The 27,094-nt window shown below is 36.2% G+C and overlaps 1 protein-coding gene across 1 annotated transcript in view; it reads right to left on the reverse strand.

Annotated features, from left to right (window-relative positions):
• The window catches only part of ADAM28 (ADAM metallopeptidase domain 28), an 83,852-nt gene that overhangs the window by 48,164 nt on the left and 8,594 nt on the right, over nucleotides 1-27,094 (reverse strand). The window contains exons 2-6 of the mRNA XM_051973506.1: nucleotides 22,651-22,725; nucleotides 18,591-18,703; nucleotides 13,945-14,021; nucleotides 8,435-8,513; nucleotides 4,125-4,201 (exon numbers count right to left, since the gene is read on the reverse strand). Coding sequence (XP_051829466.1) covers nucleotides 4,125-4,201; nucleotides 8,435-8,513; nucleotides 13,945-14,021; nucleotides 18,591-18,703; nucleotides 22,651-22,725 — 421 coding nt within the window. The remainder of the gene's footprint in view (nucleotides 1-4,124; nucleotides 4,202-8,434; nucleotides 8,514-13,944; nucleotides 14,022-18,590; nucleotides 18,704-22,650; nucleotides 22,726-27,094) is intronic.

Consider the following 27,094-nt stretch of genomic DNA (forward strand, 5'->3'; position numbering starts at 1 on the left):
TTACCTTCTATAGTTATGAACTGGATGCAGACAATTGGTCCAATTTTCAGAAGACACAAAGTGGTGCAAGAGAGTGTGACAGAATCATGATTCCCAACTATCTCTATATTCTAGATTTTTTGGTTGAAATTAGCAAGACAAAAATAAACAAGAATAACTATAAGGTATCACCCTTGGCTCCAGAAATTCAACAAGGTTGAAGATAGGGAGGTAGATCTAAAATTTAATTCATCTGAAAAAGAGAGTGTATTGAATGCCTGGGACATAACCTACTCAAAAGCATGGTAGCATAATAAACAACCTTCGATTCCCAGATCAAATCAATTAGTTTGCAGGCCTGTAGACTTCCTAAAAGGGAGTAATAGTAATAAGGCTAAAAAGAAGCATGATTCCATTAGAATTTCATTTGCTGTGAGCTCCTTGAGGACAGGTCCTAGTTTTGCCTTTCTTTGCATCCTGGTAGTTACCTATAATGCCTGACTTAGCAAATATTTGTTCATTGATTGATTATGAAGGTTTTAAAATACATTATGAAAAGATTGTGGTTTTCTACAGGCAATTAGGGAATAATTTGGAATTTTTGAACTTGGGCATAAAATAGTACTTTACTTATAAAGTTAATTATCTCCTCTATCTGGACCAATTCAAAGTATCCAAAAGGCAACTGGAATTGTGAGAATAAAGGTAAGGAAAAAACGTAAAGCTGGATAAGTAGATTTGAGAATAACCTGCATAAAGATAATTGAATCCAGAAAATAATAATAATTTTAAAAATAATGGAATCTACCAAAGCTGATGAAATTTCCAAATGAAATATCATAGAAGAAAAAGAGAAAAAGATCCAGGAGAAATGTCCATGGTTAACAGGAGCAACATTAGTGAATATCAAATGGTCTTATAGATGGGAGCAGAATCAGAAAGGAAAACCTAGAGAAAAGAAAATGTCAAAGAGAAGAGAATGATTAATAGTGGAAAAGATCCGAAAAGATCAAGAAGGATGAGGATTGAAAAAAGGTCAATGAACATAGCAATTAAGAGATCCCTGGCAATTTTAGAAAGTGATGTCTGTTGAATGATAAGAGCAGAAGCCAGATTGCAGAGAATTGAAAAGACAATGGGAAAAAAGGAAACCCAGATCTACTTCTGCAGATTTGTCTAAATTTGTCTCATTTTTCCTCATTATTCTAGGTCTGTCCTCTCAATTTAAGAACAAACTACATCCATATTCTCTTTCTTCTTTGTTCCTATAACTTTGAGAACAACAAACCAGATAAATTCCTGTTTCATTATAACCCTTCAAATAATTGAAATCATAGGATTATTGATCCAGAGATGGAAAAGTTGTGGGGTATAAATCTTCCATCCAATATAAATCTCCCATTTTACAAATAAGGAAACTGAGACTCAGGAAGATTGTGATTTAACCAAACTCCCATAGATAATATATCAGATCCAAGATTGAACCTAAATCATCTGACATCAGATTCAGAATCCTGTGTATTATAGGTCATATTGTGACTTGAAAACCAACATCATCCCCACTAAAAATTGGCAAATCAATTCTCCTCAGTTGCTTCAAGATAATTTCCGAAGGCATATTTTTTTTTATCCCTTACAATCCTTCTTACTTGCCTTTAGCATGTTTCAGCTTGTCAATGCTGTTACTTAAAACTAGCAGATAATGTTGGGCACACACTACAAATAGGATCAACCTAAAGAAGAATACAGAATCTAGGAGGAAAAATATCTGAAATCCTTCCAGGTCCAATTTCATTTAAGCTCTAATGTAACTGAATTTCTTTTTAATAAACAGCTAATACAAAATCAAGGTCAAAATGTCATGTCCATATAGAGAGCTTACTACTAGAAACTGATGATTAGGCAGCTGCCTTTTAGCTGTTGCTTCATAAGCCATTCCATCTCTTCCCATGAGCCTTTGTCAGAATAGTCCCCCTTAGCATATACTCATATTTTCTTTATGTCTTCCCTTACAGAATGTCCAGCTTGGGTTTGTAACCCAAAGAAATCATAAAAGAGGGAAACGTACCCACATGTGTAAAAATGTTTGTAGCAGCTCCTTGTGATGGAAAGTGTGTAGATGCCATCATTTGAGGAAAGGATGAATAAATCACAGTATGTGAAAGTAAGGAAATATTATTGTTCTATTAAAAAGACAAACAAGCTGATTTAAGAAAGGTCTGGAAAGATTTACATGAACTGATGCTGAGCAAAACAAGCAGAACCAAGTAACCAGGTTGTACACAGTAAGAGGAAGATTGTGCAATAATCATAACAGATTTGGTTCTTCTAAGAAGTTCAGTGATCTAAGGCAATCCCAATAAATTCTAGTTGTAAAATACCATCTGCTTCCAGAGAGAGAACTGTGGAGAATGAATATTAATCAACACATCCTATGCTCACTTTTTTTTTTCTTTTGTTTTTTTCTCTTGTTTTCCCCCTTTTGTTCTGATTTTTCTCTGCCAGCATGATTCATAAGGAAATATGTAAAAAAGAATGAATGTACATATATAACAAAAAATGTTTTTATGTGTAATGGGGGAAGATAAAAATTCATTTAAAATTAAGTATTAAAAAGGAATGTCCAGCTTTTGTCAAAGCATAGTTTAAGAGTTAGATCTCCTTGCATCTAGGAAAAAAATCTAAGGAGATTGCTTGTAAATCAAAAAATGGTCATTCTTTTTTTTTTTATTTTTTTTATTTGTCCCATGGTTTTTCCTTTTGCTTTGATTTTTTTCTCCCAATAGGATTCATAAAGCAATGCATATTAAAAATAAAATCACCATAATTTTTAAAAAGAGCTAGACTTCACTAGGTATTTAGATAATCTAAGATATTTGTCACCTCTAAATCTATGGTTTTTCTGATTGTTCACCTTCTCTTCTTATTGAAACTTTCATACAAAAACATATTTAGAGCTAGAATAGATACTAGACGTCATCGATTCCAATCACATCATTTTATACGTGAGGAAACTGAGACTGAGAAGCATAAACAAGTCTTGCCTAAGGTAACCCAATTAGTCAGTGATAAAATCAGGATCTGAACTCAGGTCTTCTTTACTTTCAGCTCAAAGCTCCATCCACCATACACTTTAGCTGTCTCTATTATTTCTCTGTATTTACTTAACTGTATAATTGTTGTACTGTCACAATAAAATGAAAGCTTTTTGAGGGTAGAGATGAGTTTATTTTTTGGATTGAAATCTCCAAAACCTAGTCTTGTACATAACAAGTGATTTAGAAATCTCTGCTGATATGGTTTCATTGGTTATTTGGTTGGGATCCTTGAGGCTAGAGGATGTTTAAACTTTTTCATTGTATTTCAGTGTTTAACTTAGTTTCACATAGCAAGTACTTAATAAATATTTACATAAGGGTTATTATGCGCCAGGCATTGTGCTAAGTGCTTTTAAAAATATCCAATTTGATTCACATCACAACCCTGCAAAACATGTGCTATTATTATGAAAAAATTTACAATTAAGGAGAAGTAGTTTACCTGGAGTCACACAGCTGTGTCTGTGATTAGATTTTAATTCAAATCTTCATGACTCCATACAAAAAAATCATGGCCTTGTGGGATTGAGTGGGATGAGATGGATCTATGACCTCATCAATTTTGAGTATTCCCATCATTGGTGCAGAGATTACAATCCACCTGTCCCTTCTTATACCCCATTATGGAAGCTTCTTTCCACTGTATGTCTGTGAAGCCTGGATATGCAAGAGATTTAGTCAATATGCTAAAGCTCATTTGCTGGTGGCCAAGCTCCTTCCTTATATTTCATTCTGCCTCAACTGCCAATAATTCAGCAGGACTAGGCTTTGAGTCAGGAGATTCATATCTACAATAGTAGTCTAATAGAAAGAAAAGAAGCAGAAGGAAGGGAAGGACAAAGAGAGAATGCTATTGGTGATGATGATGATGATGATGATTGACATAGAGTTTGCACTTATCTCTTCCTTTGTGAGGAAGAAGCCTAACTTGCTATTTTAGACATAACAAAATCCCAGGCTATCCTGTTTGTGGAGAGTGATTTATATGGATAGAACTCTTTAACAGCCTCCATTATCTATCCCTTAGCCAAACTGCAAAGAACTCACCTCAGACCCCGACAGGTACTAATGCTGGCTGTAGACATCTCCTCATTCATGATGTGTCCTTGGTAATAGCAGTTTTCCTGAGTGAGGACAGGGAAAAAATGATTCAAGTGATGTTCAGTCTTTCATCCATATAAAACTACAGAATACAGATTTAGAAACAAGAATAAAATGAAGAAAAAAATATTTGCATGGCCAAAAATACATTTGTAAAGTATCCAGGCTCTGCCTCCCACTCTGGTACCCTTGACCTCAACACACATGTGCTCTGAGTAGCTGCTTAATGCCTAGTTATAGTTCTGGGACTGGAGCTAGGTAACAGCAAAAAGCATCAAACACCCAACTCTGGGTAACTCCCCTCTTCACTGAAATAAAGGCAATTTTATGTTTTCTTAATTAATTACTTAACTAGCTCAACTCCAGAGAAAGCAGAGTGGAAATAGAGATTGCTTCACTCTCTACATCTCCATCTAATAGAACAGTGCTGTTATAAATATCTTGGTTTATTTGTGGTTCTTGCAAGAAATGGCCAATTGTCCAAGGGTCAGTTGCTGAGGAAATCCATCCTAATAGACCTGAGAATGAGCATTTTTTTTTCCTGTCCCAAAGCACAAGGTCCCTCCTCATCACTTCATTGGCTGAGGATAATGAAATTAACAGATTTCCTATTTCTCTCAGTGCATGTTTTTCCCTCATCATACAACCCATCTTCAAAAATCTCCTTTGGGGAAGAAAGTTAATATTAATGAACAATAAACATACACATTTGGTGTTTACAATGACCTTTTACCCATTTCTTGTATTTTGCTTGATTTTTATCAATTTATCAGATCAGTGAATCAATATCTTGTTTTGTACAACTAAGTCAGCTGACATAACCATAAGTCTTTATCCCTATATGTAAATACAATTTTATAGATTTCTCACAGGAGTTTGACACATAATCAGTACTTAATCAATACCGGTTGTTTGATTGACTAATTGATTGATAAACTAGTTTTGAATTCAAAGAGACCTAGTTTCCAGTCCTGTTTATAAAACATATTGGCTGAATGATCTTGATCAAATGACTTCTCTCACCCCATACAATTTTCTATGACAATAAACTACTGAGAAGATATTGATGTCTATCAGGGAAGGACTTTCCACACCAGAAGTTCATTAGCTAGATAAAATCACAAGTCCCAACCAACCAAAATCTGACACCTCCTCCCCCCCACACACACACACACATTTCACTTCTTGGCTAGACACAGCCTTCACTTAAAAATCTTCATCTTCCCTATATTTTGTAATTTTAGGTAAATAGTTGTTCACACATTCATTGTTCTCTTCTTCTCTTTAGTGGACCTATTAATGTTCAACTCAAAAGATCAAGACTTCAAAGGATTTTACCTACCATTGTATATAATCCTCTCATTTTAGCTATGAGATAAATGAGACCCAAGCAAATTAAGTGATCTTATAACTTATGAGTGTTTATAGTAGAATTTGAATCCAGGTCTTCCTGATTCCAGGGTGAGCCCCCATTCTCTAAACTTCATTACCTTTATTCATTAAGGAACCTAACCAATGTCTTCTGACAGGTGTGAAACAGAAAAGGCTGCAGCCCAGGGGAACTACAAGTTATATTTAACTACAAATTTTCTGAAAGGTTTCCTTGAGGGAGTAAAGCTTAGTGACAATAGACTGAGACTCCCTATCTTGTTGTGTACCATTAATTTTAGCCAGCTAGTTGGTGCAGTGGTTAGAGTTATGGACCTGGAATGAGGATTATCTGAGTTCAAATCCATCCTCAGACATTTTCTAGCTAGGAAAGCCTGGATAAATCATTTAACTTTTCTTAGCCTCAATTACCTCAACTATAAAATGGGGATAATATTAATATAACAGGATCATTACAAGGATCAAATGAGACAGTAATTGTCTACTTAACACAGTATCTAGTGATGAGGTCCTAAATAACTGGGTATGGTTGACAGAGAAAGGATGAAGTACTGATGGCAAGCAGGAAGGGCACTGAGGGGGATCATTTTAGCCTTATGGTCCCACCTTGCTATGTCTAGCCAAGAAATCCAAATTATGTCAAATCCCTAACCTTAAATTTCCCCTATAAACTTCTCCATGGTTCATGCCATCCATCATCTTGATCTATTTCTTGTCACTGGACCCAGATGGCTCTGGAGAGGAAAGTGAGGCAGGAGACCTTACACAGCCCTCTCTCACTTAAACCCAAATCACTTGCATGGCATGGCATCCTCTCCCTGATGTTATGCTCCTTCAGCCCTTCCCCATGCCATGTAGTATTTTTTCTCTCATTCCTGGTAGTTCTCATCGTGTTTTTCCTCTCATCCCCACCATGCCTTATGATGTCTTTCTTCTTATAACTAACTAACAATTTTTATGGTGCTGTCAGCTAAGAGCATATTCCAACCTCATGGGATGTTCCCTTTCCCCAGGGTTAATTGTAAGTTCCACTGGGGAATTTGTCTTTTCCAACATTAATTATTAAAATCCCCTTTTTACCATGTGCTCTCCCAATTCTATTTCAAATTTGACCATTCTTGGTGTCTATTGTACCTCTTTATTTTGTCTAATTTCTTTTCCTAAATAAATCTATCATTTATCAAAGAGAATGGCTATTGGGAATTCTTCATGACTTGAATGGCAACATTTGGTGCCTACATCAATCTTCTAAATCACCTCCTTTAGTTCCAACAACTTTATCATCTAGTATACAGTTAGTACCATATAAATGCCAACTATTATTATTAAACTGCTCACACTGAACAGGGACAGAGAGGCTAAAAAATGGTGAGTCTTAGACTAGTGTCTCTATCACCTGGAAAAGGGAAATTCAGAAAGCAATGGTGAGCCATATAATGTCCTCAACACTGGTTGGTGGGTAGAAAGTTGTCCTGGGTGTCAAATAGAACTGGGTTCAAGTTTTGCTCCTGATTTATACTAACTTTGTCACTCTTAACAAATTACGGAGCTTCCAAGTACCTCTGTCAGCTCTCCAAGTATAAAGGCTGACCAGCATTGGTGGAGGAATCTGACTGGGAATTGTTTATGATAGCTATATATCTGCTTCAAGATAGATAGATAAATATACATATAGATAAGCACGTAAATAAATGAATGAATGATAAGTAAATAAGCAAGTAAATAAATAGATGAATAAATAAATGTATGAATAGATAAATATAAATAAATAAATGAACAAATAAACAATTAAATGAATAAATAGATGAATAAATGGATGATAGATAGATAATTAAATAAATAAATTTGTCCAAGCATAAAATACATACATAAATACATAAAGATGTAACTAAACAAACCCATAGGCAAACAGATAAATAAACTATGTGAAATTCTGATCTTTGTCTCAGTAACATACCCAGGGATATGCCCCATGACAGAAGGGAATAGCCTGAAAAATAGCCTGTCAGGCTATTCCCTGACAAAACTTTTCTAACAGCAATGGCAGTGTTGATCTGATTGGGCTTTCAGAAATGGAAGAGGATAGATTAAGTAGAAGGCATGTACATCCCAGCAAGGTGATTGGGGAGCAAAGGGAAACTTGGCTAGAGTTGATGTAGACATAGTAGGTCATGTGAGACATTTTAATATATCTCTTAAAAGGTCATATGATTAGAGAAAGCTCCCAGGGTCACTTATCTATGGCTATGGCATAAGCCCCAGTAGAAGGTCAACTCCTGGAGGGCAGAGACAACTGTTCTCTGTGTCCTCAGAATGGACACAGAATAAAGACTCATAAAATGTTGATTGATTGACTAATTGGACAGCCAGAATCCCAATAAAGCACTTGATACTTAGGAGCAAGGACAAGATCTGTGTAGACAATATAAAGTCTTACAGAGTTGCCTGGGACAGCAAGAAATTAAACAACTCATAAAAGATCACACAGTCAGAATGTGTCAAAGGCAGGCCTTGAACTCAGATTTTCTAGGACAGCTCTCTGCCCACTATGCCATGCCATCTCTCACCTGGCACCAAGCCCATCCTCAATAAGTGCTTTTGAATAAATGAATGAATCAGGGCAGCCAGGTGATACAATGGATTAAATCATGGAGCCAGGAGAATCTGAATTCAAACTCAGTCTCAGACATTTACTAGCTGTGTAACCCTCAATTGCTTCCTAAAAACTAAACAAAATAAAAATAAATGACTGAATCGTCATCGCCATCATCATTGACATAATGTGTTCAGTGAGAATCCCTGCGTCCCACTCTGAAACCATTTGATTTGAGTGAATCCCCATCCAGGAAGACACTGTGATACACTACCATGATCTGAGGGCTTGAAGAGACTGCCTCTCCTGTGGATGAATATTGAACTTCCACATAATCTGGGGACAGAAACTCCCTAAAGAAATAACACAGAAAAAGGTTATTGAAGCTAATTAGAATACATGGCAACAATATTTATGATAATAATAATGAACAATGATAAGCTATTAAGCATTTTCTTTAGCGGAAAAATAAAACAAATTTGTGAGTAATCTGTAGCTGTTATTCTTTTGCCTAGGCTTGTGATTTCATTGGTTTAGGGTATTCCCAGTGAGAGGATTTCCTCCACAAATGAGCAGAGGGACTTCTCTTTTCTGACCCTTAGTCTGAGAGTAGCCTGGAGCTTGTTAAGTCAGGATCACAGAGATACTAAGTGTTAAAGCTGAATATGAACTCACTTCAATCGATCTCAAAATCTTGAGATCAATGTTCCCTCCACTCTTCCTTGGGATCAGACACAAAGAGTTGTAGATTTTGTCTTATGATGTGTAGAGGGATTAGTGTTTTGCTTGACCCTGGAGAAGAGAACTAGCAGTATGGGGGGATCAATCCATGCATCTGCCAATCTAGCTACTTGTTCTGATGAAGTACATCCTGCCCACCAAGTGCTGTGAGAAGCACTGCCAAACTGAAACAGAATCAAAAAGCTTCTGTGTCTTCAAGGAGCTTCCACGCTAATGATGTCATCATGTATATAAAGCACTTTGCACAATGAGATGGTCAGACCAGGCAACCTGTAGGTTTCCTTATCAGTGCAAATCTAGGTTCTTTTAGTCCTAGATTTCACCAAGAGGCAAAGAAGTTTATGTTCTTTTCCTAATTTTCCTAATTAGGAGATCTGTCCAGCACCAGTGTAGCATCCCTCTTGCTAGTGGTCTTGAAGTAGAGACTGATTTTTGGTGATCTTGTCAGCAATCTATTCAGATATTGGTTGGACCCAATGGTCCCTGAGATACCTGACAAGGCTGAGATTGTATGTGCCCAGAACATTGGTGGATACAAAACTAAGATAATGGGAAACTGAAATTCCCAAAGAAGTGAAGTGACTTATTTGTCCAAGGTCAGCAGGGTGGTAACTTTCAGAGATAGCTAAGAAATCTGTAGCTCCAGATCTAGAGTCAGGAAAACCTGAGTACAAATCTATCCCCAGATGCTTACTAGCTGTATGAATCTGAGTAAGTCATAACCCCTCTCTCTGCCTCAGCTTCCTTATCTGTAAAATGGGAATAATTATAGCATCTGACTCTCAGGGTGTTATGAGTATCAAATGAGGTAATGCTTTTAATGTACTTCAATATTATATAAATATTATTATATATTTATTTAAAATGTAGCCCTTAAAATATTATACAAATAATAGTACTACATCTCTTATTATTATATGAAAAGCTATTATTATGAGCCTTTATTATACAAGAATTATACTCAGCACTTCTGATTTCAAGTCTAATTCTCATTTCTATGAACAATCTCTCTAAGTCTATGTATCTATATATATGTATGTTTATATGCATGTATATATGTAACTTCTAATCAATGTATATATGTTATGAGTTCAAATGTTGGAGTTCCTGTTCTTCTCAAGGTGAAGCCGGTTTAGAGGCTTGGAGCCCTTTGGATGTCTCCAAATCCAAAGGTTCTGTCCTTCAGCCTCTGCCTCTGCTTTCTTCTGCCTCCAACCAAGACAGAGATGGAAGGTCTCTCTTATCTCCTTCTGGGGAGCCCAGCCACCAACTTGCCGCAGAGAGAGGGCTTCTGGCGTAGCTCCACTGAAATCCGTCAAAGTGTTCTCTGCACCAGAGTCGTTCCTCTCGAGTCCAGCGCGATCAGCCAGCCAAGAGGAAAAAATGTATTCTGCCATAGATCCCTCATCGCAGGCCTTTTATCTGTCTCTTCTGAGAGAATGGGATTATGGGTTTTCTCCCATAGTGCTCTCTGGCCCAATGACTTTAAGGGAGGTGTGGACTCCCTTGAAGTTAGAAAGTGTACTTTGTGAAGCTAGCATACTTGTGGACTCCAATGAGTAAAGGTGTGAACACAAGCCTTGTCTTAATTAGTTCTACTTAGTACCTTGTTTCAGGTTCTGGCCAAAACATCTTCTTGTAAGATTAGATCAACTCTAATTAGTTAGCAGTTAGTAAGGATTCCAATATATATATACATGTATATTTATATGTATATATGTAATTGCACATCTGTACATATGTACATATATGCATATGTATATATGTGTGTATAATTCCTCATCTAGTTATATATTTATATATATGTAATTCCTCAGCTATAAATTGTAAGTTAAAATACTGTAATTATCTACTTCATGAGGTTGTTGCAAGGAAAGTTCTTTATCAATCCAAAAAAACCTTTTGAGTTATGATTTGCTTTTCTGAGTTTCAGTTTTTTGATCTAATGATAATCATAATAATAATAGCTAATATTTATATAGTACATAGTACAAACTAGTACTAACACAGTATTCATTAGAATTATGTGTTAATCTAAGTGTTTTAACACCATTGGGTCATCCATAGAAGATATAAAGGAAGTGGAAATGGACAGGAAATAAGCATTATCGTAAGAACTACTATTTGCCAGGTACTGTACTTAGTGCTTTAAAAAAAAAAAAAAAAACTCATTTGATCCTCATAACAACTCTGAAAAACAAATGTTATTATTATGAAAATGCTATAGCTGAAAAGGCTGAGGCAAACATGGGTTAATGATTTATCCAGGGTCATATAACTCATAAGTATTAGAGATCAGATTTGAATTCACATCTTCATGGCTCCAAACAATAAATCATAATCTTGTAGAAAGTTTATTGGAGGCCTTTACAACAGTCCTGGCTGTATCCTTACCTGATCCTCTGACCTTACATTAATCACTTGTACTCTATGTATTCCTGATTGACCAAAAAAAAAAAAAATTTTTTTCTCTCCTTACCTCATAGGGATGCTGGGAGAAAAAAAGGGAATATTTGTGAAACAATTTCCGAATGAAAGCAGAGTACATGGAGTCACTTCACTAGTTAAAGCCTTTCTTATGATCATAGTTGATGACTACAGGACATGTTTCATGCCATTTATTTTTCACAGCAAGATCTTAAAGCATCTAGGGCAACTGTTTTTTGTTTTTTTTGGGTTTTTTTGTTCTAATTTGATAAATGAAGAAGTTGAGGTTCAGAAAGATGAAGTGATTTGCCATCTTCTTGAGGGACTAGGACTTGATTACAAAGTAATTAAGACATAAGATGGCTCCATCTTAGTTCTTAGGAAATGACATTTTTTTCAAAGTTATAGAGACAATCAGTGAATGAAAAAGTTCCAATTAAGTGCTTATATAGTGTCAGGTATTGTCCTGAGTGAGAAGAATACTAATACAAAATGACAGTCACTACCTCAAGGAGTTTATGTTCTGATGGGTGAGACAGGTATTTACACAACACATTGAGCAGATATAAGATAATTAAAGATGGGGAATCACTAAGTAAGGAAGGGGCAGAGATCATAATCGGCCATGAAATGTCTCCTGTAGAAGGTATTTTTCACCCCAAATACTTTCCATCCATCGTTTATACTATGATTTCATCTATTAAAAAGTCTAGTGGAATGGACTCCAAGGATAGTGATTTAAGAAATCTCTGGCTTATTTTTATTTGAAGTATAGAGGGGTTTATTGATTTCAGACCCCAGCCCAGCTGATAAAATCACCAAAAGAGCCAGGTAAAAGAAAGATGTTAATATAGTAATAAAAATATAAAAAAAAATACTGATATGTTAAATTTTTTTATAAAGAATAATGTTTTCCTGATAGAATTGAAAGTGGGATCAGGCTATAGATTAACCAAGAACTACTTGTGTCTTTATAAGCCTTTAAAAAACTTATCAGCCCTGGTAGAAACTGAAGCATATTTTGGGAAGGAAGCATCTCTGTTTAGTGTGACTACTGGGAAGCTACCAAAGGTTAATGGAAATGAAATTTTCTCTCTTCCTGCCTCCATTAGCTAGAACTTTTAATGAGATGTAGAAACATGGAAAAGTAATTCCTTTGGAGTGTGACTTCTGGCATCAGAGAAAAGAGCTAACCATGATTTCAAGAGAGAAATAGTCTAGAGTTGGAAATTGAACTTCAGAGTGGAGCAGGACCAGAAAATCTTTCTGAGAAATTTGCCCCCAAAAGATTCTGCATTTAGAGAGAAGTAGCATGTGTTCCTGGGTATTAGAGGCATGATTTTCCTTAGCCATATACATTTCCTATATATGTGCCTCACAGTATTTAGTATGGATGCTTTGGGGAGAATATGCTCTAGTCATTTTTTGGGGGGGGGGGGTATAGATCATTGTAATTATGATTCTTACTCTATTGTTTTCAGCAATATATGCTTTCCTATAAGCTTATTTTGTCTACTGATTGGTTGTCAATAATAACAGTTAATATTTATATAATACATTTATGTGCTTTACAAATATTATATTTTTTATCCTTGAAACAACCTTGTGATGTAGGTTTTTACATTTACATTTACATTCCCCATTTTACAAATGGGGAAACAGAGGTAAACATAAGAGAGGTAGACCTACCCAGAGTCAGACATCTAGTAAGTGTCAAAGCCGGGATTTAAACTCCTGACCCACATCTATTCACTGAAGCACCTAGACACCTCGATTAATTGTAAATACATAAGTTGAGGCTTTCAGGGTACAATGTTATGATGATATTCCTGCAGATTGTCTTTGAATCCTACATTAGGTCTATAGCTTGAGTGACCCAAACTTCAGACACAAGTATGACTTGGAAAGAAAGCTCCTGGCACTGGGTACTTGAGAAGTAAAGGAGAATGTGATAAGGTGATAAGGGAAAGGACATTGTGAAGCAAGAATACCTGCATTTAAGTCCTAACTCCAATATATATTCATGATTTTTTCCCGAATTTTCCACAAAAGCCAAAGTTTCCACTTTCATAAAATACAAATTAGCGTTCTCATTGAGAAAAAAAGCTTTTGTTGTTCAGTTGACTCACATCTTATTTTCCTTAACTTTATTTGAAACTTTCTTGGCAAAGATACTGCAGTGGTTTGCCGATTTCTTTTCCAGCTTATTTTACAGATGAGGAAACTGAGACAAATTGAGTTAAGTGTCCAGGGTCACACAGCTAGTAAATGCAGAGGATGGATTTGAACTCAGGAAGATGAGTCTTCCTGATTCCAAGCTCAGCATTCTAGCCATTGCATCACCTAGATGCCTTGATAAATCTTTATGGTAGATGTAAGATAAACTTCTAGAAGCCTTTCATTCCTAGCGTGTTGTATAGTTCTTGCTTAATGTGTGTTTGTTGATGGAGTGATTATAAAAATCAAGTTATTCTATGATCAACCACAAATGAGCATAACTTGGCCATACATGCATCCATTGGCAAGTGATCCACACTGAGAAGCAGAGTTAGAACTTCCAAGATGAGCCATCCTAACTGTGGCAGACATGTGACCAAAAATACCAAAAGCACCTACTTGTTTTTTTCCAAATGAAGGATCAGAGTTTTTCCTTTTAAGTTGATTTCGTACTGCACCCGATCTTCATACCTTTCCTGCAAATATTTACAAGCATTAGTATGTCAATGAGCAAGCGTCTCTCCATAACCCTCCTGTGCCAGTATCCACTGCCTGTTACAGTCACACACCCTATGCAAGACAAAACAAATAAGTGGGCAGGGAGTTCCCTGAGTGACAAATGATATATGTGCTATTCAAAGGAAAATGATAAAGGTAAGAGAAGAATGAACAAATCGGAACTGTGGCTGAGAAGTCTACAAAAGAAAAGAGATGAGATAACCCCCAAGAAAGTGGAAGCTCAGGAAAGCCAAATCATGAGATTTGCAGTATAGCCATTTGCACTTCGGAAATTAGCAACCATTACAAATAGGGACTTGATTTATTATTTTGCTGATTGTCTAGACTTTAAAAAGTGAAGAAAAAAAGAAAATGGAGAAAATATCAAAAATGCATTAAACTTAAAATTGTGTCAGGCATAAATTAAAAATGATATTTATTAGTTTTCAACATTTACTTTTATAATATTTTGATTTATTTTTTTTCTCCTTTACCATTTCTTTCTCTAGACAGCAATCTGATATAAGCTATATATCATGTTTTTTGAAAGGCAATTTTCAATTTTTACTAGCACACTACTGTGCCATACTTGTGACATTATACAGAGAGGGAGGATGAAGATGAAGCTGGAAATAGAGATAAATATGTAGGTTACACCTGCAGTTGCAGGTAGAAATCGAGTTCTAATATTAAGTATAGATGTAGGTGTAGACATAATTGTAGATATATAGATATAGATATAGATATCTATATATAGACATATATAGATACATATATATATATATATATATATATATAGAGAGAGAGAGAGAGAGAGAGAGAGAGAGAGAGAGGCAGAGAAAGAAAGAGACAGAGAGAGAGAGAGAAAGAGAGATGTATCTATATAAATACAGTTGAGGATTTATTAAGCACCCATAATGTGCCAGACCCAATGTTAAGTGCTAGAGATACAAAGAAAGGTGAAAGAATATTTGTTATAGTCTATTGTCATATAGATTTAGATAGAGATGTAGACAAGGTTATTGTCAAAGAAAATGATTTATTTAAATCTCTTTGCAAATTTTAAAATAACATATAAATGTGCATTCTTATAACTCTGATGACTTTATTCAGCTATTCAGTTTAATACCATGAACATTTATTAAGCACCTACTATGCAAGGGTCTATGATAGATCAGACCCTGAACATTCAAAGAATAAAATGAATATTAGACCCTCTCTCCAAGGAGCTTATATTCTTCTGGGTGATACACCACATAGATATAGAAATAAAAACGTCATTTTTTAAAAAAATAGTGGGTGTTATTGGCCAGAATTTGAAACAAGGTGCTAAGTCAATGGAATTGATAGAGACAATGGTTATTTAGCATGGTCCTTAACAGTTCTCTAGTTCAGCACATGTACTTAGTACTTACTACAGTTCTACAAGATTCACACCTTTAAGAAAGCAAATATAAGTTAAGAGCCTCAACCAGGATTCAGTCAGGGAGATTCAGAAGCCAGAGAAGGAAGTCAAGGAGAAGAACTAAGGAAGACAGAGAAGTGGTGGCAGGCTGTCCTGTGGAGGACATTGAAACCAAGATCCAAAAGGCCTCCAGAAAACTAGCCGAGCCCCAAGTGAAGGAGATAAGACTTTGAAGGAGACAATAAAGAATTTGGACTTTAATCCCTGGCTGCCCTTGTGATTACTGAACTGAAACGAAGGCTGCTCCCAGAAGCCTCCCAAGAACTGCTCTGGGAGCAGAGAACATTACATCTTAGAGAAGAATATTACAAGTGGGAACATTAACAGTTGGGGTGAGATGACTGTCAGAAAAAAAGTTTCCACTGAAGTTGCACAGGAGCTGAAAGTTGAAGGAAAGTAAGAATTCCTAAAGATAAAGATGAAAACAGAGAGGGCATCCAAGCATGGGGTGAAGGAGACTGAGGGACAGGAGAGACTATGCAAAGATCAAGGAACAAGAAGTAGGTGAGTTTAGGTGTAATAGAAAGTGAATGAAAAGAGGTAATATGCATCAGTCTGGAAAGGCAGCTTAGCACTATAGGGAGAGAATCCTGAATCTCAAGATAGGAAACTATAAATGGCTATTTTGTTGGATATCCTTTGAGCTCTAACATAGGAGGGGCACAATATGAATATCTGCGGTGGAGATGGCTCTAAGGTACCCATCTTTCATTTCTTTTGAGCTATTGCAATTCTGCTTTGCTCGTGGAACATGTGTCATATATAACATAGAACATAGAAAAGACTAGAACATAGTCATTGATGCTGGGTGGTTTCTTGCTAGTGTCTCCACTGTCGTACAATTGATTCTAAAATACTTTAGAAAGTCCTTGAGAGTGTCCTTCAATCACTTCTTCTGACTTCTTTGTGAGAATTTCTCATATGCAAGTTCTCCTAAAATTATCTTTTCTGCAGGTGTATGCTTGCATTCTAACAACCCATTCCTTGAAAGCTAGAATGAACTACTGAATAAATGAGCATCCAGAAAGTGCTTCTGCTGATCCAGATCACATTCTGATTGGAGCAATTAACATAAATAGGAGCCAGAGATAGAAAGTGTGGCGAGAGGATGCTCACAGATATAGCTAGGGATGGTGCCATTAAAAAAAAAAAAAAAAATCCAAAAAACCAGGCAGAAAGGAGCTTAGCTATGAGGTGGAACAAAAGGAAGGCAGAGCAGATTTTTAAGAAGGGGAATGACATGATAAAATAGTGCTGTTGAAATTTTAGGGCAACAGTTTTATAGAACTGGGCTGTTTACAGTAAATCTATTCATCATACATATTTTCTCATGAAAATCCCCACCACCTTGCCTTTATACAGCAGATCTAGAATGCTTTCCTTCCTTATTTCAGGAAGAATTACTAGAGTCCCTCAAAATATAGTTTATATGCCCCTTTCCGAACAGAGACCTTCCTCTCCTACACAGCTTGTGAATATGTGGCTATTGTTGTCATTCATGTGGTTTGGATTTCTGTTTTAAGCCAGCACTTCTCAGCAGAAATCCAAACTGCTCAATCCCAGACATGAGGACAATGGAAAAGCCCCAGAAATGGAAGCCAGGACACAGCCTGGCTTTACCACTTGTGAGCCTACAGGCAAGTGTGTCCTCTTCATGCCCCTGTAGACTGCCCATGATGCTGACTCAGCCTGCCTTTGTCTGCTTTGACAAATAAACTTTTTCAAGCTGGAAGCTCCCACTCTTTACTCCTGAAGCCATACCTTCTGGTTGACCATTCCTTCCATAACGTCCAATTTCAGGAGATGGCTCCATCCTTCTCTTTGATGGGTCTCCAAGGGAGAGGTCACATGACAGTTCCCCAAAAGGTCCCTCTCCTTCCCATTTTTCAACTTCCTTCTATGTGCTAGCTCCCCCTTCTATTGTGAGCTCCTTCAGGATAAAGAATGTCTCTGCTTTTCCTTGTGTTCTCACTCTTAATACAGTGTCTGACACATAGTAGGTACTTGATACATATTTACAGAATTAACTTTTCCTCTTTAGTTCAATGCTGCGCACATAGTAGGTGCTAAATAAATGTTTATTTCATTAGAATGAGTGGAAATCTCTAGTTCTATTTGTATTCCCATCACTTACCACAGACCCTGACTCCTAGTAAGCTCTTAATAAATGCTTCTTGACTGACTGAGGGAAGGTTCTTAAGGTAAAATTGACTTATTATCATGGAAGCTTGATGTTTAGTAATGTCCTATACTGAATTTCCTCTCTGATGTCTCACTGGGGCAGGAAGAAAACTCTGATTTTCTTTTTTTTTCTTTTTGTTCTAGTTATGTTGAGGATTTGTTTTTATGTCATATACATATATATGTATATGTACAGATATTAAATGATAATAATATAATAGCAATTCTACATTTCTACTACATGCTAGTGTTGTAAACTCCTCTCTGAATACAATGCCTGACATACAGTAGGAACTTAATAAATATTCATCGAATTGAATTTCCTCCCTTTTGGAACCCCACGTAAGGGTTATTGCTCCCTTGTATTAAGTGCTTTTCAAATATTAACTCATTTTATGCTCACAACAACCCCATAGGTGCTATTTATTATATTTCCATTTCACAGTTGAGGAAACAGATTAAATGACTTGTTCAAGGCCAGAGTCTGAGGCTGGATTTGAATTCACATTTTCCTGACTTTCGGCCTATGAGCATTTGAATCACTAGACAATCGGTTGCATGACTGCACATGTGTAACCTATGACAAACAGCTAGTTTTTTTCAATGAGGGAAGAGGAGAAGGAGAGAAGAAAAGAATTTGAAATTCAAAATTTAAAAATATATATTAAAATTATTTTTCACATGTAATGGAAAAAGTAAAATATTTAATTAAGAAAAAACATACATTGAGTGCCTATTATGTTTTAGGCACTATTAAATACCAAGAATACAAAGAAAAATCAAAAGCATCCTCTGCCCTCAAGAGGTCTGTAATTGATTTGAACATATTTAGCTAAAAATTTAGCATCATAAAATGTATTTTAAAAATATAATCCAGTGAAATTTCCTCTGGATGTCATACCTGCTTTTGGGGCTTCTGGTTTTCCTGCACATCTCTCTTATGTAGGGAATGTTGCTTCCGTGGATAAATGATATCAAATATCTTTTTCTGAGGGGATTCGTCAACAGCTCTTACTAGGAAAAATAAGAAGGAAGATTATTGAAGCAACATTGGAATATCCCAATTCATAAATACATTATTTCCTTTTTATAATCAATCTTCATGTAACCATCCAATGTTTGCAATGCTTGATGTACTTGCTACATTCAGTACTTTTAATGACCCTGTAAGGAAGGTATCATCTAAGAAATTATACCCATTTCACAAATGAGGAAGCTGTGGTCAATATAAAGGATTTTGCCAAGAGGCTCCCTGTATGTTCTTTTTGGTTTTCTGGAGGTCTTTGGACAGCCTTCCTTTTACTCAGTTGAGTAATCACCACAAAAATAGCCGATGGTAATTCCAAATCCTTTATTATCTCTTTCACAATCTAGTTTCCTTGCCTGGGGCCCAGACTAGCTTTCTTAAAGGCCTTCCAGAGTCTTGGTTTCAGTGGAGAAGTGAAGGAGGAGAGCCCTGACAGCACAGTGGTGTAAGATGGGATAAATGAATCTGTCTCCTTGGCTCTGAGAGCTTGAGCTCCCTCCTTGAGTCCTCTGTCTAATCTGGCTCTGACTCAGGCTGAGTTTATCCCAGCTTTATATGCTCTATTCTAATTATATTATCATAGGTGTGAATCTTGAGAACTATATTAAATCCTAAGTACATGTACTGAACTAGAGAACTTATTAATCACCATGCTAAACTAGATAACCACTGTATTTTTAATTCCACTTAGCACTTTGTAAGAATCCTTGTTTCAAGTACAAGAGTTCTGGCCCTTAACAGCTCACATTGCTATCAAGTTTTCAAATATAGGATTTTAAATTAGTTCTAAATTAATTCCATGTCAAATTTTTTTTTCCCCTTAATTCAGATGAATTCAATTCAAACTTTGATTAAGTAAAAACACTGTGCCATTTCTTAGGAGATAAAGAGATTAAAATTAAACAATCCCTATCTTAAGTGGTTTATTATAAGGAAACACCATATACAGAGAGAAGTAAATACAAAGTACAGACTGGTAATGGTACACCATACAGTCTCTGGCGACAATTATTTCCCTAGAAATGAAATAAGTCACCTAGCTGAAATGAGCTACCTCAAAAGTATAAAGGGATTTAGACTTTATTCAGAGTAGATACTTGAATGAATTAATGAAATAATAAGTACATGAAAGTCAATGTAAGAAGAAATCAAATGAAAAGGGAATTCAGTTGGGTGCCATAAGGAATAGACTGCTTAACCTGGAGTCAGGAAGAGGTGAGTTCAAATCTTGATTCAGATCTGATTTTAGATACAAGTCATGTCATGTGATTTGGGGCAAGTCTCAAATCCTCTGCCTCAATTTCCTCATCTGTAAAGTGGAGACAATCAGAGCACCTACTTTACAGGATTGTAATGAGGATCAAATAAAAAACCAAGTGGAAATATTGCAAACATTTAAAGCATTATATAAATTCTATTATCATCATTAATTACTTTATCAGAAATGGTAGTGGTCAGAAAAAACATAACTTTAAAATCATATTCCATTTTCTTGTGATACCCTAATTTTCCTTATACATACTATGTTGGAATAGGGGAAGCAGAGATGAGAAAATGAAAAGAAATTAGCCTAATACAAAATAAAGAAAGAAATAAAACAAATTCCTTAATTTAAAGCATAATCTTCAACTTTCTATGAGAGAGGCATCCTGACTCAGTGGATAGAGTTGACATGGCCTGAGAATGGATGAACCCTGTGAAAGTTTGATCTCTGCTACAAACTGCTATTTTACTGCTGGCAAATCTCTTAACCTCTCAGTGTCCTAAGCAACTCTGTTAGATTTTAAATAGCAGGACTGATCTTCCTTGGTAACGTTAATTTTTATACTGAGGAACTCTTACTACAGAAATGAAATTATAAGTCTACATGAATTTTTAAAAAAGGTTATAGAGGATACCCCTACATTTCCTTTTCTTTTTCTCTTTTGCTGAGACTACAAAGATAAAATGGTACCTCAAAGTAAAAAAATAAATGATACCTGTCCCAAAAAGCTTATATTATATTGGGAAAATATAATATGTCCAAAAACAAGTAAATAACATGTTTACAAGTAGAAGTGAGAACAAAGGTGCGCAGATGGACAGTGGGGAAGCAGAAAATAGAACTGATGAGAGGGGCAGGGTATAATATCAGTGAGGAAAGACAAAATAGAGCAACTTGATGAGGGCTTTTCAATATCAGAAGAGTTCACATTATATTCAAGAAGGAAAAGGGAACCACAGAAACTTTTCGAAGAGGAGAGAGTAACATAGTCAGCCCAATACTTTAGTCAAGTCAATTAAAGATGTCTCCTTCTAACACAGTTTTTAACAAACCGAGAGACCCTTGAGTTATTGGAAGCCATTGGATGAAAGGAGGGAGAGGAGGGTCAGAGACTGTTGGAATCCTTACAAAGTGTTGTCATTAGAATTGATAGAGACAATAATTATCTAATTTAGCATGTTCAGTATGATTGATCTGATCCTACAAGGAGATGTTATGGGCCAGAACTTGAAACAAGATACTAAGTGAAATTGAGGATACAATGTTTAAATCTAGTTTAGAATTGATTTAATCCTACAACAAATAATGGTGTCCCAGTGATATAATGATTGGTGTGTACCCGGTGTACACCATATAAGCAAGAAGCTCTCAGGGACAGGGACAGAAGCCCACTCTTGGAGGCAGAGACAGAGTCATTCCATATTCCACCTTTGTGCTGGCTGGAGTCATTTTGAGGGAGCTAGGGGCTGAAGCTCAAGACTTTGAAGGACACAATAAAGGACTTGGATTTTAACTTCTGGCTGTATTTGGGGTGATTATTATGTTGAACCAAAACTAAGGTTGCCTCCAGAAAACCTTCCCAAAAAACCTGCTCAGAGAATCATCATGTATTATAAATAATAAGAGAACACCACAAGAGACTTTGGATTTATGTAGTGGTTGTTACTCAGATGTTACTATTAGATACCTAGAGGAAGCCATTCTGCCATAATTTAATGTCAAAAGCCATAAAATCTAAGCCTAAATTATGTTTCAGCTACTTACTGGCCATGTGACCTTCTTTAAATTAGTCAACAACCATTTATTAAGTGCATCCTATGTGTCAGACATTGTACTAAGTGCTGAGGATACAAAGAACAAAAGCAATCCTGTCCTCAAGACAGGGATTATCAGAGATAAGATTGCAAATAACAGGGCACATATAAGATACATGTCTTGTCTCAGAGGGAAAAATGCTAAAAAATGGACGTGGAAGGGGAGGTTAAGACCAGGAAAGCCCTCCTACAGCAAGTGATATTTAATTTGAATCTTGAATGAAGAAAAAATAACTAAGAGACAGAAAGGTAAGGGGACAGGGAATTTCAAGTATGGGAGAGTCAGTACAAAGACATAACAATGGGAGGTAGAATATGGTGCATGAGGCTGGTAGAGCCGAATAATGGAATTTAGGAAGGAATAAAATAAAAAAAAGGGTGTGGGGGAAGAAGGTAGGAAAGGGTCAGCTTCCTTTTGGAGTCTTAATTTTCTCTTCTATTGAGTGAAAGGGTCCACCTAAATGATCTTAAAGGTTTCTTCTAAACTAGATCTTCGTAACCCTCTGGACCTCAGTTTCCTTCTCTGAAATGAAAGTATGCTAGAAAAAAAAAAAAGGGTTTCTCCAATTTTTACATTATATTATAACTCTATCTTCCAGACATGATCTTAAATAATCTTCCTAACTGGTTGGACTCAATGTTTTTTAAGTTACCTTCCAGGTCTAAATCCATAATCCCACCATCCTATATCTGAATGGAAGTACAGGAAGAAAATAAAACCAAAAATGTAGATTCAAAGACAAAAGTTTATAGAAAAGTCCATGAAATGGTAACGCCAGAGAATTATCTTATTTTAGAAAACCAAAGACCAAGAAAACCAAAATGGAGGGCAGTTTCATGCAAGATTACCACTAACACAGAATAAGCAGAGTTACAGAAATATCTTCTGTTACTGCCGTGGCCTGGATGGACACCTGAAAGGTTAACATCCCTGAAAGAAGAACATAGGATTTAAGCCAAGGAATTAGCCTTGGAATGGGAGGACAAGAATGGAAACCAACTCAGACTCTGAAAAAGATTAGACTTGGCTTCATCATTAGTTGGACCACAACAATTCACAACAAGAGTGTCTGAATCTAAATGTAATCAGAGAAACCCAATGGCTGCCTTTTTAAAACATAAACCAGATACCCACAGATATATGATTAATGCATCTGAGAAGAGATGCATTACTTGGTCAGTGGAAGCAAACATCAAAGGAATCAGATCAATAAATGTATTGTAGAAGGTGGTACCAATTTTCTTATCAAGAATTCAACTAAAAGGACAGTTTGAAGAACTTTGGGGTTGTGAACCAGTCTCTAAGACCAGAAGTTCCAGAAGGGGTGCCCAGCTGTATTAGAAGAGATGTCCCACATCTGAGTGTACCACAAGCCAATGTAATCACAGGACTAGTCTCTTACCCTATACTCCAGATATAATTGATGGTTTAATAATTAAGAGCACTTGGTACTTTTAGACATGTGAATACAATGTTATGCTTGAGGGGGTTTTGCATTTCATTATTATCATCATTACTAGTGAGGTACTTTTTTCATATGTTGTTTTTACTGTGTACATGTGTTATAATCTATATTTGGAGAGTCTTAGCTTGTTATTTTTTATGCTTTACATTATGCTATGTTTATTGTAAATCATATTAATATGGATTTTTTTCTCCAAGATGATTTTTCAAGAAACTAAAGTACTTTAAATTATGAGGAGAAATGTAATACCAGCTTAAATGATGCTGACACTATAGATAGTTACTATATTTTTAGTAGAGAATTGAATATAAAGACAGTTGAATTATCTTCATTCTGGAGTATGTTTTAATTATTATGGCTAGAAAAAGATTATGAGAGAATGAAGAAAAAAGACTAAGAGAATTTTTTTTTTCTTGATAGACACAGTGATTTAACTGTCAGAGATGAACAGACCAAAAAGAAAAGAAAAAAAAAAATTCTAAAAAAACTGTGTTTGAGTTCTTATCGTATTAAAAAAAAAATTTAAAAAAAAAACACCTTGGCTACCATCTTAAGAGAACCAAATTGTTATACAATTGTTATTCAGTTGTTATATACTGTTATATACAGTGCTACAAGACCTAAGAAGTAACTATCTGCAGTAATGGCTAGTTTCACAGTTGACACATTGTCATCAAAAATTACATATTCAGTGATCTCTAAATTTATTTGATCCGAAGAAATTAGGGGATTAATTGTTGAACCAGATGAGTGAAAATTTATTTGAAAAGAAGTTTTTTCCAATTTATTTAAAAATTGATATATAATGAATTGGGACACGAATTTAGAGATGCTGTAATTCTAGTATTTTTTTTTAAAAATCAGAACAGAGTAATTATCTTAGAATCTGGGATAAATTATTTTAAATGTTTTTTTTTTTAAACATTATTATGTGTCTGGGTAGCTACATGGATCAGTGCACAGAGCTCCAGGCTTTGAGTCAAAAAGACTCATCTTCATTAATTTAAATGTGGCCTCATATACTTACAAACTAGATGGGCAAATCACTTAATCCTGTTTGTCTCAGTTTCCTCGTATGTAAAATGAGCTGGAGAAGCAAATAGCAAACCACTCCAGTAGCTTTACCATGAAAACCTCAAACTGGATTGCAAAGAGGCAGACACAAGTAAATCAATATAACAACAATATGACAAGTACTTCAATAAGTAAGGAGTTTTTCAGACCTGCTCTTCACCACCTGCTTTTGGGTATCCACTGTAATTTGGGTGATCTAAAGGGTTAGGGTAGAATGGAAGAATTCTCCATGTCTACTTTTACTTGGTCCTTGGGCTACCCAATGGGATCTGGATGGGGGGGGGGGGGAGGGGGGAGAACAAGATGTTCTGGAATGATGAAAAAATAAGATTATAAGCCAGAAGCAAATAGAGAGAGTAAAAAATAGAGAGAGTGGTGTTCTTCTTTTTTATAATATATGATGGTTCTCTCTGGGAGCAGGTTTCTTGGGGAGGTAGCCCTAGTATCAGTTCAGATCAATAATCACCCCAAATGCAGCCAGGGATTAAAGTACAGTATTTTACTGTCTCTTCCAAAATCTTATCTTCTTCACTTGGGGCTTGGCTAGTTTTCTGGAGGCCTTCTCTTTCCTTGGTTTCAAGAGCTCTTGCCGCTAGTCCTTTGCCTCTACTCCCTTTAGCCTCCAGCCAGCACAAAGGTGGAAGATGGAATGAATCTTTTGTCTCCTTGCCTGGGGCTGGGCAACTTTCTGGAGAGCCTTTCAGACCAGCCTTGGCCTTAGTGAGGGAAGTGCAGGAACCTAGCCACCATGGTGGGATGAATGAATCTGGTTGCACCTCCAAGAGGGTTTCTCCTGAACTGACTTGACTAGCTCACTGAATCTCTATTTATGTTCCTTCTCCGAGAGTGGGATTGTGGGATCCAAGAGTGGGATTATGGGTTTCCTCCCAGAGTGCTCTCTGGCCCTAAGAGCTTCTTGCTTATATGAATGCTCTAAAGGTGTAAACACAAGCATTGTTTCTATCATTTCTACTCAGTACCTTGCTTCAAGTTTTGGCCCATAACATCTCCTTGTAGGATCAGATCAATCATACTGAATCATGCTAAATTAGATAATTATTGTCTCTATCAACTCTAATGACCTAACACTTTGTAAGGGTTCTAACAATACATACCACATGTGGGGATATTCCATCTAAAACCCAACTATATAGGAAAAGGAACCCTCTTTCATAATGTTTTAGGCAAGGAAAGCTTTATTATAGATTTCTATTTGAAAGGCATCTCAGAGACCATATAAACTAAGTCCCTCATCTTACAGATGAAGTTATTGTGGCCCAAGGAGTTTAATTGTATTGTCTCAAGTTACAAAGGCAGAAGTGGTTATTTACTGCTCCTCCCACAATCAAAAAATCTCATTATCCGGACTGCTCATGAACCATCATTATGTCTGGAATGCAACCAGTCCAGATAATGAGATTTTTTGATTGTGGGAGGATCAGTAAATGTTTCCTCCATGGTAATTTTTCTAACTGAATTTTTTTCCAATTCTAATGCATAAAACTTCCATGTTAATGGAAGGCTAATGTGGATGATATTAACAATTAAAGGATAACATGGAACACCAGAAAATGTACTCCATTAGAAATCATAGAACTAACAATTGAGAGAAGTGAGGTTATTGAGTCCAACCAACTCATTTTACAGGTGAGAAAATTGAGGTCCAGAAAGACTTACTTGCTCAGGATCAAACAGCTAGGAAGTATCTGAGGCAAGATTCAAACCATATGTTTTAAAACCAAATCCAGGATTCTAGCCATTCCACTACCCTACTTCCTAAAACAAGTGACTTAAGTTCAGTTCTGAGGTCTGCTATTTACTAACTATATGGCCTTGAGCAAGTCATTAACGTCCCTGAGCTGCAATTCTTCATCTATAAAATGAGTATATAAAACTAGATTGTTGGAATCCTTACAAACTGCTAATTCATTAGAGTTGGTAGATTATTGATTTGATCTTACAAGAAGATGTTTTGGGCCAGAACCTGAAACAAGGTACTAAGTAGGACTAATTAGTACAATGCTTGTGTTTACTCATCGGAGTTCACAAGTTTGCCAGATTCACAAAGTAAACTTTGTAACTTTGTGAATTCACACCTCCCTTAAAGCTCTTAGGGCCAGAGAGCACTATGGGAGAAAACCCATAATCCCATTCTCTCAGAAGAGTCAGATATAAGGCCAGTGATGAGAGATCTATTCCAGAATATTTTCCATTTGGCTGGCTGGTGGCAGAAGAAGAGTTTTCAGAGGAAAAAGTTACGAGTTGAGAGTTCAGTGGACAACCAGATTCATCTTCATCTCACACCATTGTAGTTGGTGACTGGGCTACTGCACTTCCCCCACTGAGACCAAGCTGGTCTGAAAGACTCACCAGAAAGCTAGCCGAGCCCCAAGTGAAGGAGACAAGAGATTCATTCCATCTCTGTGTTGGTTGGAGGCTGAAGAAAGCAGAGGCAGAGTCTAAAGGACAAAACCCTTGGATTTGGAGATATTCGGAGGGCTCTAAGCTAAACCAGCTGTGTTTTGAGAAGAACAAGAACTCCAACATTTGAACCCCACCTCTCAGGGCTGAGATTCCTCCAAGACCTGGATCTCTGAACATTTGATCATTATCTACATAGCACTCCAAGGTTTGCAAAACACGTTGCATTTATTACCTCATTTGAGACTCACAATAAGCCTTGTTGGAGGGATTATAGGAGTTATGAATTGTCCTCATTTTATGGAGGGGGAAATTGAGCATTAAATGACTTCTTTACAG

Source organism: Antechinus flavipes, chromosome 2 (genome assembly GCF_016432865.1).
Source record: "Antechinus flavipes isolate AdamAnt ecotype Samford, QLD, Australia chromosome 2, AdamAnt_v2, whole genome shotgun sequence".
Lineage (NCBI taxonomy): Eukaryota > Metazoa > Chordata > Mammalia > Dasyuromorphia > Dasyuridae > Antechinus > Antechinus flavipes.